This window comes from Neovison vison, chromosome 7 (assembly GCF_020171115.1).
Source record: "Neovison vison isolate M4711 chromosome 7, ASM_NN_V1, whole genome shotgun sequence".
In the NCBI taxonomy this organism is placed as follows: Eukaryota; Metazoa; Chordata; class Mammalia; order Carnivora; family Mustelidae; genus Neogale; species Neogale vison.
The window spans coordinates 203,795,637-203,811,677 of NC_058097.1; the positions used below are offsets into that span (position 1 = coordinate 203,795,637).

The window sequence follows — 16,041 nt, forward strand, 5'->3', positions numbered from 1 at the left end:
AAGAGAAGGACAAAGTTTAATGAGAAACATAAAAATGAACTTTGAAAAAAACACGAGAGACAGAGAGAGAAAAACACAACTTGTTCTTGAGGAAGTTTATAAAAAATCAGTTCTTTCCCAAATCGATGTATAGGTTTGCCAGGTTTTCAACCAAAATTCGAACAGGATTTACTTGGGAGAGAAGGGTGAGCCAGGGAGTGGGGAGGTCATTGGCAGGATGAATCTCAAATTCATAGAGGAGGAAAAATAGCCAGGGATAGCTAAGAAAAATTTCTGAAAATTAAGAGCAGATTTCTCAAGTGAAGGTATTACGGTTGATACGCGCTGAGAACTCCTTGCAGACCCAGGGTCCGACAAAGCTGCTCTTGCTTTGCCTCATGCAATGTTCGTAGTAGACCAAAGAGGCAAATATTCTTGTCACTTGCCCTCTCCAGAGGAGCCAACCGAAGCTCTGATGGGTGACACCAAGTCCCAAGGTCACGCAGCCATGAAGCGTCTACTCAGCTGTAGATGGTGCATGACAACTCCACATGCTCTGCTCTTGATGGCTGTAAAATGTCTTCCAGTCCTGCAGCACGTATCAGCACAATAGCACGTACGCGTAGGCTGCGGAAAGCACCCCGATCGGTGCAAGTGGACTGGTAAGATACTGAATGAAGGAGGTTGAGGGAATCAGACGTGCGTGTGAAGAAGACAAGGCAATGAGACTTTCACTCCATGCCAAATACCAAAATACATGTCAGGAGAATGAGAGAGTTCGGTATGAAAAAAATTATTAAAACTAGAACTAGTGAGAAATGTTAGGTGCATGTCGATCTGGGGAAATTTTTCTAAGCTCACAAGCAATGGAAGCATCAGAGAAGTCAAGGAAAAGCTCGGTAAATTTCATTACTTGGAAATGTTGAGTTTCTATATATCAAGAAGTGTTTATCAAAAGGCAGACACCCAGCTCTAGCCAGGATGGAGTAACGGGAGCCAAATCTTTCCTCCTGTCTGAAACAACCCAAAAAAGAAAACAAAAAAATGTTTTTCAAGAGTGTGGACATTAGGCAGTGAATACCAGTGTTCCCAGGGAGATGGGAAGCAGTCGGGTTGGGTCCTACAATTGCCCAGCTTGCTTTCTTGAGAGAGTTTCCAGCCCTCAGTGCAGGAAGGAGGACCTACGGAGTGCCCAAGGAGAGAACGCTGGAGACATGCAGAGGCGTCCTCCAGCATTCAGCAAGGTGCAGGGCACAGGTCTGGACAGAAACTGTCCGAGGCTAAGAAGAGAGCCACTGGAAAGGATTGGAGAGACCTATGCCTCCTGCTCACACAGGGGTGGGAAGAGGGTCTGTGCCCAGCAAACGGACTGGAAAAGTGAATAATTCATGAGGCATTGGGAACTCAGAAATGTCTTGTCTCAGTAACAGGAATAATTAACCCTAGATAAATAATGGAGCCCTTGCTCCAGACCTACCTTACAAATCAGAAAGAGAAGACCGGAAAGGACCAAACTGTGCCCGGGTAATTTAACTGCCCCTTGGAACAAAGCTCTAGAAGATTGGTAATTGGTAGAAGTATAAAAATACCCCACTCCCACCAAGGAAAAATTCATCATGTCTGGCATCTGATCAGAAATGATCAAACAGGCAAAGAAATAGGAGAACGTGACCCACGAGGAGGAGAAAATCAATCAAAGCCAACTGTGATAAGTTAACACTGTAAACTTAAACCCCTAAAGCAACCACTAAAATGAAATGAGTAGTCCCAGCTCAAAAGCCAACAGAAGAGATAAAAGGGAAGAAATAAGACTCGATGAACCCAAAAGAAGGCAGAAGAGGAGGAAAGGAGTAGAAAGCATGGGCGAGACAAATGGAAAGCGAGTAACAAGACGATTAACTCACAGCCAACCACACCAGTGCACCCAGGAGTACGTTAAGCATAAGCCCAACGAAGAGGCAGAGATGGTCAGAATGGATTTAAAAAGCAAGACCTCACTCTGTGCTACCTACAAGAAATGCATTTTATTTTATTTCATTTTTATTTTAATTCAATCAATTAGCATCTAGTGTGTTATTAGTTTCACAGATGGAGGTCAGTGATGCATCAGTTGCATATCATACCCGGTGCTCTTTCCATCACGTGTCCTCCTTAATGCCCACCCCCCAGTTACCCCAGCCCCCCTCCACAACCTCCTCCAGCAGCCCTCAGTTGGAAGAAACTCGTTTTAACAAACAAACACACCAACTGGTTATAAGGAATGACAGAGTTACATGAAGCCACAACCAAGAGAGCCGAAAGGAGGTGGACAAATCCTTGATCTTGGTCAAAGATTTCAACACCCTCTCTAGATAATTAATCAGACAAGCAAGCACAAAATCAGCAAGGACATAGAAGACTTGAACAATACTACCAACCAACTTGACTTGCTTGACATTTATAGAACGCTCTTCTCAAATACACATCATTTACCAGTGCAGACTGCGTTCTGGGCCATAAAACAGAACTTAATTAGTTGAGAAGGATTCAAGTCACATAAATTATATTCTTTGACCATAGTGGCATTAAGCTAGAAATTAATAACAGAAAGATCCTTGGAAAATTCTCAAATGTTTGGAATCTAAATAACACACTACTACATAATTCATGAGTCAAAGGAAAATAAAAAAGGCAATTAGGAAGTGTTGTCAACTGAATGAAAATGAAAATGCAGCTTAAGGGAACTCATGGAATGCCATTAAAGCAGTCCTGAGGGCCATATTTATACCACCACATGACTGTCATAGAAAGTAAGAAAGGTCTCGAGTCAATGACCTCAGCCCCCACCTCCAGGAAAGTTGAAAAATAAATGCAAATGAAACCCAAAGTAAGCATCAGAAAGGAAATAACAGAGATCAAATGAAAGTCAATGAAATAGAAAACAGAAAAAAATAGAAAGAACTCTTCAAAGATCAAATCAAAACTTGGTTTTTTGAGAACATCTATAAAAATTGACAAAACTAATCAATTTAATTAGGAACGAGAGAGAGAACAGAAGTATCAAAATCAGGAATGGGGAAGGTGACATCACTACAGTTTGAACAGATGTTAAAAGATAAAAGAATAACAAGGAAATATTATGAGCAACTTCACGTCTATCAATCTGATAGGTTAGAGGACGTGGACACGTTTCTTGAGATCAAATCTGACTCAAGAAGAAGTAGACGACCCAAGGAGCCTGGCACGGATTAAGGAATTGAAAGTGCAGTTAAAGCCTTTCTCACAAGGCAAGTTGGCTTTGCTATTGGATTCTACCAAACATTTAAGGAAGGAACAATAGCAGTTACGTACAAGTTCTTTTAAAAAAAAATTGAGGAGGAGGGAAGATTTTCCAACGCATTCTATGATGCCGGCATTCTCCTGATACTAAAACCAAAGACAATACAAGAAAACTACAGACAGCTATCCCCCACCAACACCAATGCAAAAACAAAATTTCAGCAGGTGGAAATCAGCAATGTATGAAATGGATTACATACCAAGTGTGGTTTATCCTAGGAAGGTCGGGTTTGTATAACGTTCGAAAATCAATTGGAGTAATTCACCATTTTAACAAACTAAAAAAGAATTTGTAGGGCCATCCCAATAGGTGCAGAGGAAACACTGGACAAAATTCCACATCTAGTCCTGATTTTAAAGAGAGAGAGAGAGAGAATTTCTTAGTAAACCAGGAATAGAGGGAACTCCCTCAACCTAACACCCACCATCAAATGGTGAAAGACAAAGTTTTCTTGCTAAACGCAGGGACAAGACAAGGATGTCTACTCACCCCTTCCTTTTCCCATTGTATTGGAGGTTCTTGCCGGTGCAATTTGGCAAGAAAAAGTCACATAAACTGTAGAGGAGAAAGGGAAACTGCTTTCTTCACAGACAACTGGATCATCTAGTCCAGTGTAATCTACAGGAAAAGCCACAAGAAGTAACAAGGGAGTTTATCAAGGTTTCGGGGCACAAGGTCACCCTACAAAGTCAGTTATACTTCTGCAAAATAGCAATGAGTGATCAGACATTGACATTTAAAAAACACCGCTTCCTAGTAGTATCAAGAAATAGGGGAAAATGAGACAGAGGGTGTGGAAGAGCTACATCTTGAAACTATGAAACAGTGCTGAGAAGTTAAAGACCTGGATGAAGACAGGGATGAGCAGTCTCCACGGACCCGAGGCGGGTTCAACACTGTTAAGACACCAGGTCTCCTTAAGTTTACCCCGCGGATCTAATGCAGTCCCAGCCAAAGCCCAGCAGGTTTTTTTATGCAGAAATTTATAAGGCTGTTCTACAATTCATATGGAAATGCAAAGGACCCACACTAACCAAAACAACCCTGAAAAAGCATAAAATTGGGCTAACATTCTGAGAATTAGGATCCGTCTAGAGTAACCAAAATGGTACTGTTGGTGTAAAGATCTTCAAATAGATTGGGAAAATAAAATAGACCCATACATATGCAGAAATAATAGCTCTCCCAATAAATCACACTAAAATAGGTGGATATCCACCTACAAGAAGGAAGAAAGAGGAGGAAGAAGAGGGTTATTTGAATACAAAATTAACTCAAAATGGAGTGTAGACGTAAATAACTAAAAAAACATAGGGAAAATCTTAATGAATGTGGATCGGCAAAGATTTCCCAGATATAATACCAAACCCAATCCCCCGCCGCACCAAGACTGGCTGAAATTCATCAAAAATGTTTAAAATTTGCTCTTCAAATTTTATTGTATTTCACTGTGAAGAGAAGGAAAACCTAAGACACCAGCTGGGAGAAAACCTTAGCAAAACACGTTTCATAAAGGGCTGATCCAGAAAACAGAAAGAACCCTCACAACTCAATAATGAGAAAGCAGATAACCCAGCTTTTAAAAATGGGCCAAAGATCAGAACAGGCAGCTCACGAAACAAGACAGATGAATGGCGAGGAGGCCGTGACTAGAGGCACAGCTCTGTCATTGTGGGAATGCAAGATAACATCACAGGATACCACTCCATAAGAATGGCTAAAATTGTAAAGCCCTTTAAACATAACAAACGCTGGGCAGAATGGAGAAGGGCCTCACATCACTGGTGGAAAGGTTGAGCCATACACTCGGCAGTATCTGTTTTCTCAGAAAGTTAAACATATACCTGCCATGTGATGTGGTCATTACATCCAGGCGTTTCCCCACGAGAAAAGGAAATGTTTGTCCTCACAAAGACTTTCACATGAATGTAAATGGCAGCTTTATTTTTAATCGTCAAAAACTGGAAACAGCCCAAATGCCCATCAGCAGATGAACGCGTAAACGAATTGGGGCCCATCCATACCATGGAGGTCAGAAGGAATGCAGGGCTGAGGCATGCAAAGGCACAGATGAGTCCCAAAATAGTTATGCTGGGAGAAAGAAACCAGACAGAGAAGAGGGCAAGCTACATGCTTCCATTTATAGAAAACTCCAGAAAATGCAAGCTAACCAGGTCATTGGTTGCTTGATGGGGCATGGGGAGAGGCAGAGGGAGAGATGAGAGAAGGGGTTACAAGGATCCAACGACGCTTTTGGGGGTGATGGTCTCCCTGAAACAGGCACGGAGCAGGTGTGGGGACTCCTGGGGAGGGAACCGCACCCTCCCTCCAGAAACCTTCTCAACCCCATTCCCACCCACAGTTCCTATCCTTAGGGGAGTCCTTCCGTGAAAATGGGGTGGCAAGGAATGAGGGGCCCTTCACTCAGGTGATGAGGGGGCTCTGAGGGCCAAGGGCTCCATGTGCCACCACCGGGCCTTTGCACATGCTGCCTCCTGCTACTCTTCCCCGCACGCATCTCCCAAGAGCATCTGATGTCTCTCGCTGGTTTACTTGGGTGCCCTTTGTCTCACTTGGGGGACATGACCACAAAGGCAACGACTTTATTGCTTTTGTGCAGTGCTGTGTCACCAACTCCTGGTAGGTTCCTGGACAATATGGGCACAATCAATAAATGAGTGTGTGAATGAGTGAGTGCACACGCGGCCTCTCTGCGACCTCCTCCCCTCTTGGTCTGTAGCCTGAGGTCACCTCCAAGCTCACCTCGTCTTTCCCTCTAGCCCAGGGTCTCCCACTGCTGTCTGAAAGGACCCCCAGCTCCCCAGCCTGGCCTGGGAGGCTCAGCAGATAAGCCGGCCTCACAGCGTGGCTCCTGCCTGGCCCCACTCCTTATCTGCCCACGGGGGGCTCCGCCTCCCCTGGGCCAGCTCCCATCACCCCTGAGGCTTCCCTGGCACCAGCACATGGCAGGGGGCAGGTGGGGGTGTCAGATGTTGGCCAATGAACACGCATGTGAAGATAAAAGAAGTACATTCCTGCACGCCTGTCACTACAGCCAACATCCAAAACGCTGACACCACGAAATGCTGGTAGGAATAAGGAGCAGCGGGAATGCTCTCTCGGCACCGGTGGGAATGCGGGACAGGGAAGCACCTCTGGAAGCCAGCTGGGCATTTCCTTGCAAAACTAAGCGCACTCTTCCATACGATCTAGCAGGGGTGCTCCTTAGTGTGTCTCCAAAGGAATCGAAAATTCCTGTCCACCCAAATGGCTGCACACAGCTGTCTGGAGCAGCTTTACTCGGAATTGGCAGAACCTGGGAGGAGCAAAGCGGGCCTTCGGCAGGTGGACGGATGAATGATGACCCCCCCACACAAGGAAGTAGGATCAATACTAAAAAGAAATGTGCTCCATGAAAAGACATGGAGGAACCTTAACTGGATCTTACTGAGTGAAAGAAACCCAGGAGAAAAGGCAAGACCCTGGGAGATTCCAACCATGTGACCTTCTGGAAAAGGATAGGTGATGGCAATGGCGAAAGCAGAGAGATCAGTGGTTGCTGGGGGCCGAGGGCGGTGAGCAGGAGGAACACGGGGGATTAGGGCCATGAAACTGCTCCGCATAAGCCCATGATAGTGGATACATGTCCTTATACTTTCCTCTGAACTCACAGAACATCCACAGTAAGAGTGAATCCTAAGGTCAATGGTAGACTTCAGTCAGTAACAATGGCTCAGTTTCGGCCCATCGATTGTAACAAAGAGACCAGCTAGCGAAGGCTGTTAACAGTAGGGAAGCGGGTGGGGAGAGGAAGGTAGACACTAGAATTTCCTGGTACTTTGTGTGCAATTTTTCTGTAAACCTGAAAATGCTCTAAAAACAATGTCTACTAAAAACAATTGAAAACAAACAAATAAAAAGTTATCGGAGCATGGATCTGATGAGACCGGAGAAGGAGGAAGAGAGAAGGGCTCTCTGGTGCCCCAGGCTCGGACAGCAGCCTCCGCTTAGAAACCCCAGGCCTGCTGGGGAGGAGCCCCGTGCGCAGAGAATCAGAGAGGTGGGGGCTGAGTGTCGAGGGCACGGTGGAGACCCCATCCCTGCCCGCACCCTCCGTGAGGACCTCAGCTCCCTATTCAGACGGGACCCCTCTCCTTGGGGCAGCAGCCCTCCTCAACCCACGCCGCGTCCACTGACAGCTGTCCGCCACTGAGCCACACGCAAATCGGAGTCCAGCATCCAGCCACACACCTCCAAAGGCCCTTCCCAAACAATGACATGCTGGGAGGTCAAACAGCGCTTCCTAAAAACAAGACTCCTTGCCCCGGGGACCCCCATAATCCAGCTCCCTCACTCTCCCTGCCACTCAGCGTGCTTCCTCTCCACTGACTTCTTCCCACACAGGGCCTGGGGGCCTGCCCTTCTGCCTACTCCGGGCCTCCCCCAGCAGGCAGGCCGCCCCCGCTGTCGCAGCGAACCTGTCCCCAGTGCCTGCCCCTCATCTTCAGTATCTGCATTCCAGGGGAACCCACTTATGCCAAACACAGGGAGAAGGAGGGCGCTCCAGCCCCTCTCCACGACCCAGGCTTTCCTCTTCTCAGCCTGGGGAAGCCATCAGCTTCAGCCTCCCTGCTGCCTTCCGCACGATCCACCCCGACCCTAGAGGTGAGACCCTTTCCCTAATTCCTAGGGGTCCATTCTCTCCCTGAAGATTGCTTGACACCCCCCTCATGTCCTCCTGGCTCTGAAGAGCACTGAAGTTGCTGTTGGTGCAGAGTCAACAGGCCACTGTGGTGGGGGAGAGGCAGCTAAGGGGATCGAGGAACGGCCAGAAGCCATGATGCACAGGAAACAGGTCAAGCGTGGGGCCTCGGGCTGGAGGAGGAGGCTGCAACCTGGCCCTCCCCAAAGGTCTTCATGCAGGTTGGGAGGAGGGGGCATTGGGTCCCAGATGTGCCCTACAGAGTGGGCGTCCCCTGAGTAAGGGCTGTATGGGAAGCTGTAGGGCAAAGGGGGCCCAGGGGATGGGAAGAGGGGCCCAGGGCTGCCCAGAAGCGCTGTGAGGGGCCTTGGAGCCCCAGATCAGGGAAGGGATAAAGCCACCCTGGCCAGGTGGAGAGACGGACCTCAGGTGAGGGCCACGCACCCACCCCTTTCCCACTTTCCCACCTCCCACCTCTGCCAGCAGCTGGAAGACTGGCTGGCCATGGTCTACAGTTCCTGCGGGCACCAGGGCATGGCCTATGGGGTAGTGTGGGGTGCAGAAGGGTGTGGCGGGGGACATGCGGGACTAAGAGGATGCTGCGGGGCGTGGGCGGGGTGTGAGGGTCAGAGAGCCAGCAAGGCGAGGTACCTGGGAGAAATGGGTTCTAGATGCTCGAAGGGTGTGCGGGACTTGGGAGAGACGCGGGGGTCCTTCTGGGCTCTTACAGGGCATGCAGGTCAGCAGTGCTGCTCAGATGGGCAGGCCAGGTAGGGGCCAGGTGCTTGGGGCAGGGACAGTGGGTGGGGCAAGAGCAGGGGGGTAGGGACGTGGGTCGGGGGCGATGAGACTGGAAGATGGGGCAGAATGAGACAGGTGTAGTGAGTGCGGCAGGTGCGGTGGGCGGGGCGGTGAGGTAGGTGTGCAGTGCGGGGCGGTGGGCGAGGCAGTGGGCGGGGCGGTGGGGCAGGTGCGCGGGGCGGGGCCGTGGGCGGGGCGCCGCGGGCCCTCCCGGAAGCCAGGGGGCGCTGTGATGGGTCCACGCAGGCCATGCGCGCCCCTCCTTCCGTCCGCGGCCCGGAAACCGGCGATGGCGCGGAACGTGCTGTGAGTGGCGGGGGGCGCGGGCCTGGGGGGGTGGGGGGGGCGGGGAGGGGGCGGTGCCGGTCGGGGGTCTGCGGACGCGGCGCCCACGTGGGGCGCACGCGAGGGAGGGTCGCCCCGCCCGCGTCGCCGGGACCCCCGCGGCCCCCCCCGCAGGCCCCCCGCAGGCCCCCCGCAGTGCAGGCGGACGCACCGGCTCCCGGCGAGCGGACCGGCCCAGAGCGAACGAGCGCCGCCTGCACGCATGCGCGTTGGCCTGGCGCGGTGGGGGGTGCGCCGGCAGGTGCCGAGGGCGGGCGCGGGCCGGGGGAGCAGGCGGGGCGGCGGGCTTGGCCGCGGGTCGGCGTGTCCACGCGGCGGCCGGGGCGGCTCGGGAGGGGCGCGGGGGAGGGCGGGGGCGCGGGTGAGTCACCCTCGGGGCCCCGGGGAGGTAGGGCCGGCGGCAGCCCGCCAGGGCGCTGTGCTTGGAGCAGGCCGGGGCAGTCGGGAGCTGCCCTTGAGCGGGGTCGGGCTTGGGGAATCCGCGGGAGGGTCCGGCGGGCCGGGGGCCCCCGGCGGTGCGGGCCGGGCGTGGGGGGCCCGGAGGAGGAGGCCTTGGACGCCAGGGGAGAGTCCTGACCTGCCCGCCTTAGGTCCCTGACCTCTGACCCTCACCTGGGCGTCCCTCCAGCCCCAGGCTGGCCCCGCGTCCTTACCCGCACAGCTGCCCCAGGGCTGCCCTTGTCCCCCTGCAGTGCTACAGCTGGTCAGCAGGGGGAATAAGTGAGCCCTTGGGTGGCCGGCCATTGGCCCTAACACCAGTGGAGGGTGAAACGAAGCGAGGCCCCCAGCCTTCATCCGCTGTCCTTCCAGCCTCCCCCAGTGCCCACCCTGCTGGGCAGCTGCCACGTGGCAACATGGTCACGGGCAGATGGCATGTGACCATTCCGTCCTACAGGTGCCCTGGCCTCCCAGAGCCCCCGCACTGCCCACACGCCCCAGGTGGCCTGCTCAGCCCTGAGGCTCACTGCTCCTCTCACGCCCTGGCCCTCCGCATCCTCACCAGCACAGAATTTGGTCTCCCTGAGCCCCCCTTTCAGGGTGCTGGTCGTATCAAGCTCAGGGGCCACAGGCAGGGCTGCAGAGTGGCCCCCAGGCTTACCGGTGAGACCCGCAATGGTGCCGGGTCCCTGCATGCCCAACCCCCAGGCCCGGCCCCCTGCACACGGAAGGCGCCCTCCTCCCCTGGCCGTGGTGGCCGCGGGTGGTGACCTTTCACTGCTCTCCAGCGGCCTCTGCTCGCTCTGGGGGGTTTTCTGGGTGGGGGAGTGGGAGTTGACAGGGCCTGGTGATGGGTGCTTCTCCCCACCACGCGGAGTCTGTGCAAGTGACGCCCGCCCCTGCTGCGGGGTGAACCGGGGCTGTGGCCCCACGGCAGGCCAATTGCTTGAGGCACTCGACAGTCCTTTCCTAAGGGCCGCAGCCCACACACGTTGGTGGGTACACGAGTCTTGGGGCCCACGCTGGGCCAAACCGTGCAGTGAACCACGGGGACCCTGGGGCGCTGGCCTGTGGAGAACGGCCCCCTTGGCTTCCTGCTGCTGCTGCGGTGGGTAAACAAGTGGTGGTCCGCCAGGGGCGCCCCTGGGGTCCTGTGTTCTGTGTCTGACACGAACGCATCCCCTCCCCCAGGTACCCTCTATACCAGCTGGGTAACCCCCAGCTCCGCGTCTTCCGAACAAACTTCTTCATTCGGCTGGTGCGGCCCGGCACGGCCCAGCCCGAGGACACCGTGCAGTTCCGGATCCCCATGGAGTAAGCCCCTGAGGAATGCAGGCCGGGGAGTGTCCCCTCATTCTGCCGGGGTCACAGAACCTGGCTCATTTGTGGGGCTTCTCCCCGCTGTGGAAACCCCACAGGCGGCCCTCTGAGCTGCTCTGCAAATATTGACCGAGGGCTTGCTGTTTGCAGAGCCTCTGGTGAGGCCAGGCTGCCCCCCACGCCCTCCCATCCCCCAACTGCTGCCCCCTCCCCCCGCGAGGGGAAGCCCCATGGAGGCCCCACACTTCTTTGCCTCCGCACTTTAACTGCATGGAGCTCCGTGCTGTTCCCAGGCGCCTGGCCCCAGGCTCTCAGAGCTGTTTACTGCAGCTTCCAGAAACCTAGTTTTCCTGCTGGTTCCCTTACTGAGGCCCCCAGCGCCAGAGGGACACACAACCCTGTCCCCAGACTGCAGGGCCTGCTGCAGAGCCTCAGGGTGTGACTGTCCCAGTGCAAGGGGCTGGGGGTGGCTGGGCAGGGACATGTCAACCATGCCATTTCAGGAGGAAGGAGGAGGGGGCCTCGCCCACCAATGCCACCGTTTGTAGGAAGGGCCTGGTGGGATAGCAGCTGTGCATGAGACTGGCCCTGGAGGGCTGGGCTCCTGGCAGCCGGGGCCACCCCCACACTGACCCTTCCCTGGGGAGAGCTCTGCCCGGGAGCCTGGCCCCCAGTAAGCAGAGCTCCCTGCGGCCTCCCCCTGCTTGCATGGGGGGGAAGGGAGAGACCGCGGGTGGGGTCACATGGCTGTGGTTCATCTCAGCCTGGCTGGGACTTGCTTTTCTTCCATCTCTACCCCAGGATGACCAGGGTGGACCTCCGGAATTACCTTGAGCGTATCTACAACGTGCCTGTGGCCGCCGTGCGGACAAGGGTGCAGCATGGTGCGTGCCAGGCCCCTGCTGCCCTCGGTGGGGGTGGGCGAGCCCAGGAGGCCTCATCCCAGCCTCTGCGGGGTGCTGGTTCTTGCCCGGGAACCGAGGTGCTCGGGGTTGCAGTGGCTTCCCGAGCCCGCACTGCCGATGGGGCGGAGCGGGGCTGGAGCTCGGGTGGGCAGCCCCGCTCCTGCTCTGGGCTCTGCCCTCGACTGCCTCGGAAGCAGGGTCAGCAGAGCGCTTTCTTCTTGGTTCCCTGACCCCCTTGTTCTTCTACTCTGGGCCCCGACCCCCCACTGCACCCTGAGTTGTAGGGTCACTGTGCTGACAAATGGGAGAAAGGGGTCTCCTGGTTTCTTCTAGACCCGTTCGGGAGCGGAGACGCACAGTGGCGGCGCCGTCTCCTCACGCCCACTCTGGACCCACAAACCGGTCGCGTTCGGGTGCGACCCACTGCCCTCTGTGGGAGACCAAGTCTGTGTTTGCGTCTTTCTAGAAAGTGGGTTCCTGGATGAGTTGCACTGAAGCTCTTGTGCTCGGAGTACAGTGTGTTGTGCCCCCCTCCCCACAGGTTCTAACAGGAAGAGGGACCACAGGAACGTCAGGGTGAAGAGACCAGACTACAAGGTGGCCTATGTGCAGCTGGTGAGTGGGCTTCGGGCAGAGGCCCAAGTGCTGGGCGTGACTTACCACCACCGTGACCTTGGTGCGGGGGGGGCGGGGGGGGACGTGTTTGTGCAGCGGCTCCCGCCTGGGGCCCGGGGAAGCCCTGAGAGGCAGGAGCTCAAGGCCTGTGGCGGGCGCGGGGCAGAGCCTGCACTTAGTCCTAATCCCAGCGAAGGCCCAGGCGGAGCTGGGGCTCAGAGCACAGTCCGTCCCTGGGAGGAGAGGGCACGGGCCCGCTGGGTCGTGCGCTTGGACTTTGAGTGTGCTGTGGGCTTGGGCAGGCCCACTCAGGCCCAGGGGGTCTGGGCTTAGACGGAAACCAAAGCTCCTGGCTTTGGAGAGCGTGTCCTCAGAGGGACAGGCCCCCGGAGGACGGGGGCGGGGGAGGCAGTTGATGGCTTGGATCTTAGAGCTGGACCCGTTGCGGGTGCCCCGGGGCCCTGGCTGAACCCCCTTCCCTTTGGGCTGGGCTGTAGGGCTCCAGCACATTCTGCCAGGTTCTCTTGATCGTGTCTTCTGCCTGTCCTGGGGCATGGGGAGAGGGTCCACTGCCCATCTCCGTCCAGGGGAGAGGCAGACCCACAGCCCCACAGCCCCACAGCCCCCTGCTTAGGCTCCGCCCTTCCCGCGGGGACCCCAGACGAGCTTTGGCAGATGACCCCTCCCGGAGATGGCCCGTCCCCCACCACCTGCGTGCAAACCTGCCAGGGTCGGCCCTGCAACCAGGGTGCATTCGCTGCCCCCACTGTTTGAAACCCCCCAGTGAGGGGGGGGGCTTCTAGATTCTTCCATACCGGTGTTGACTGCCCCCGCTGAGCCTGCGGCAGGAGGCGGCCGCCCGTGGCCGCTAGATGGCAGTAGTGCTATTGTGCAAACCTCGCCGGGGCAGGCCTCTGGGGTGAGAGGGGGCGGCTTGTTAGGAGAGCGGGTCAGCGTGGCAGCTTTTCTGAGAAACAGTCACAGTTGTTGTTCTAAACAGGGGCCCGTGTAATTATTTGGCCTGATATTTGCTGTGCATAAAAGCAGCCAACCCAGGTGGAGAGAGCGCCCGTTGGCCGTATAAAGGCGCCTGTGTCCTGAGTGTGAAATCAGGCCATCTGTCTCTGTCACGCGTGCGGGCAGACACCCCCTGCGCGGGCACTCGCCACCCAGCCCTCCGCGGGCCAGCGACGGTTACAAGTGGCTTCTGAGTCCGCCGAGCCCTCCCCAGGCCCCACCTCAGCCGGCTCCGACCCCGCGGCCCAGCTGCCACGGGGCGCGCCTCTTTTCCCGCATGAAGCCAGGCAGCGTGGCCGGGGGCAGGGACCCCACTGGGCAGGAGTCCCGCCGGCCCACAGCGACATTCGTCCTGGGCCCCCTGTCCCCAAGTCCTGCATGCCCCGGCCCGGCCTGCAGACCAGCAGGAAGCTCAGGCCCTTGCCCCCCGAAGGGGTCCCTTCTCTGCCCCCCGCTGCCGGGGCCGACCTCTCCCAGCGTGTCCCCGTGGGCCCCGCTCTGAGGCTTCTAAAAACAGAGCTAATTGTAAAGCACACAGAGGGTCAATCGCGAACACAAATTAAGTTTCCGAATCTATTTTGAGTTGACTGCTGCGGAAGAGCCCGTCCAGCGGGGCGGGGGCCCCATGTTTCCCCCCGACAACCTGATACACATCTCTGCGGGCCTGCGTCCCCCTCCACGGCCTGCCGCACGTCACCGGCCAGCCAAAGCCCTCTGGGGCCCAGGCGGTGGCCCGGGGGGCGCTTGGGAGCGCCAGCCCAGGGCCGGTTCCCACACTGCTCCTTCCCCGGCCTGTTCTGCTGACCCACTCTGCGCCATGAAGGGGGTTGAGGGTTCACGCTGGAAAAGCACAAGGTGGTGGTCCCCAGAGAGGGGCGCCCGCAAGTGGCTCTGGTCTCTGGTGAGAAGGGAAGAACCCCCTCCGGCTCTGTGTTCCCAGAGCTCTCGCAAACTGGCATCTTGGTGTTTATATTTCAAAATGTCGTTTTGGGTCCCCACCTCAGAAAACCAGCAAAATCACCTCGATGTGTTAAACATAAATCCCTGTTCTGGGCAGTCAGCCTGCGTGGAAACTGCCGCCGTTCGGTGTTTTACAAAGAAAGAAAGTGCCATGTTGAGCTGGTGAGCTCGTCCTGCCCCCGGCCGGCTACCAAGGGCACACGGCCCCGCGGTCTACACTCGGGCCCGCACGCCGCGCCATGCGACCAGAATTTATAAACCTTCCCTTCTCGGGTGGGGCGTGTGGGCTGTTTCAGATCATACTTGGCCGCCTGCCCAAAGCCAAATTTCTTTACAAAACAAGGGTCTCCAAGAACCAGTGCACTTTACTGATTTTACTTATTAAAATTTTCCAGATACGGATGCCGTCCTCCATGCTTTTTTGCCCGTCTGGAAACAGACAGCGCTGCCCTGGTGTGCGCCCCCCCTCACTCTCCCACCCCCGTGCCCTGATCTTGGGGGGCTGCTCCGTGAGCCGAGGCGAGCTGAAAGGCACCTCACTGTGGCTGGGGTCCCCCCTCCTCCGCGCCCGCAAAGGCCGGTGCCCTGCACACGTGCTGGGGGTCTGGGCTGGGGCTTGGCCGACGCTGGCACATTCTGAACTTTTAGTGAAAGACGTAAAACCAGTTAATTTGCAAAGCCGGTCTTGATTTATAGACTGCTGCATATGTACATTTCTTTGTACGTTATATGCGTTTTATTTGCCGAGCTCCGAGCCAGGAGGAGGGGTAGGCTTTAATGTGGGTAAAGGCCTGTAGGTATTTTGGATGGAAAAAGTCTCAGCGCGGCACCAGACGTGATTCGTGCCGTGTTTTCCTGTGCCTCGCTCCTGCCCCCCGGTCCGACCGGGCTGCCCCCGCGCCCGTGAATGGGCGCTTTGCTGGGCTGCTTTTAACGAGGCCTCTGCCTCCGCAGACACCCCTCCATAAAGAGATAACGCCGATGAAAAGGGGCAGTGTCCAGAGTCCCGGCTTCCCGCTGGGAGATAAAAGCCAGTGGCCGGCCACCATGTTCGCGTTCCAGGTGGGGACAGTGCCCCGGACTTGTGGCCGCGTGGCCATCTCCGGGGGCTTGGGGCAGGAGGGTGCCGGGGCCAGTGTGGTGTCTAAGCCCAAGTACTTGTCTCCCCGGCAGGCCCACGGACAGACCTTCACGTTCCCCGACCTGTTTCCCGAGAAAAAGCAGAGCCCCGACGGCAGCCCCAGTGGTGGCGACATCCAGGACAAGCTCCTGGAGGAGCAGCGGCAGCGGCAGCGGCAGAGCCAGGATCCCCGGCGCGGCGGCGTGCCCGGCTGGTTCGGCCTGTGACGGCCGCAGTAAAATCCCACGTGTGGAGCAAAGCCCCAGGCTCTGTGTCCTCTGTCCAGCGCCCCCCCCCCCCCCCCCCCCCCGCACACAGGGCACCGGCCTGCAGGGACACGGTCCGCCCCTGGGAGCCTCAGGCCGGGGAGGGGCGGGGCGGGGGCCCAAGCGGGGTGTTCGTGAGGCAGGTCGTGGGGGCAGCTCGTCAGGAGGGGCAGGGCGAGTGCCACGGGCGGCGCCGGGAGCCGGTTCCACTGAGGGACCAGGGGGCACCGCCAGTGGCTCTTGAGCACGGAGGG

General features: G+C 56.3%; 1 protein-coding gene across 2 annotated transcripts; it reads left to right on the forward strand.

Moving 5' to 3' along the window:
* The first annotated feature begins 9,034 nt into the window (after positions 1-9,034).
* On the forward strand, positions 9,035-15,780 carry MRPL23 (mitochondrial ribosomal protein L23). 2 transcript variants are annotated; one of them, XM_044259965.1, is made up of 5 exons: positions 9,035-9,107; positions 10,776-10,898; positions 11,706-11,788; positions 12,351-12,424; positions 15,575-15,780. In XM_044259965.1, the coding sequence occupies exons 1-5, from the start codon at positions 9,091-9,093 to the stop codon at positions 15,746-15,748; spliced, it is 471 nt and encodes a 156-aa protein (XP_044115900.1). In that variant the 5' UTR covers positions 9,035-9,090; the 3' UTR covers positions 15,749-15,780. The 2 variants fall into 2 exon arrangements, with proteins under 2 accessions (XP_044115900.1, XP_044115899.1); XM_044259964.1 differs by lacking the exon at positions 9,035-9,107 and adding an exon at positions 10,254-10,579.
* The last annotated feature ends 261 nt before the right edge of the window (positions 15,781-16,041 follow it).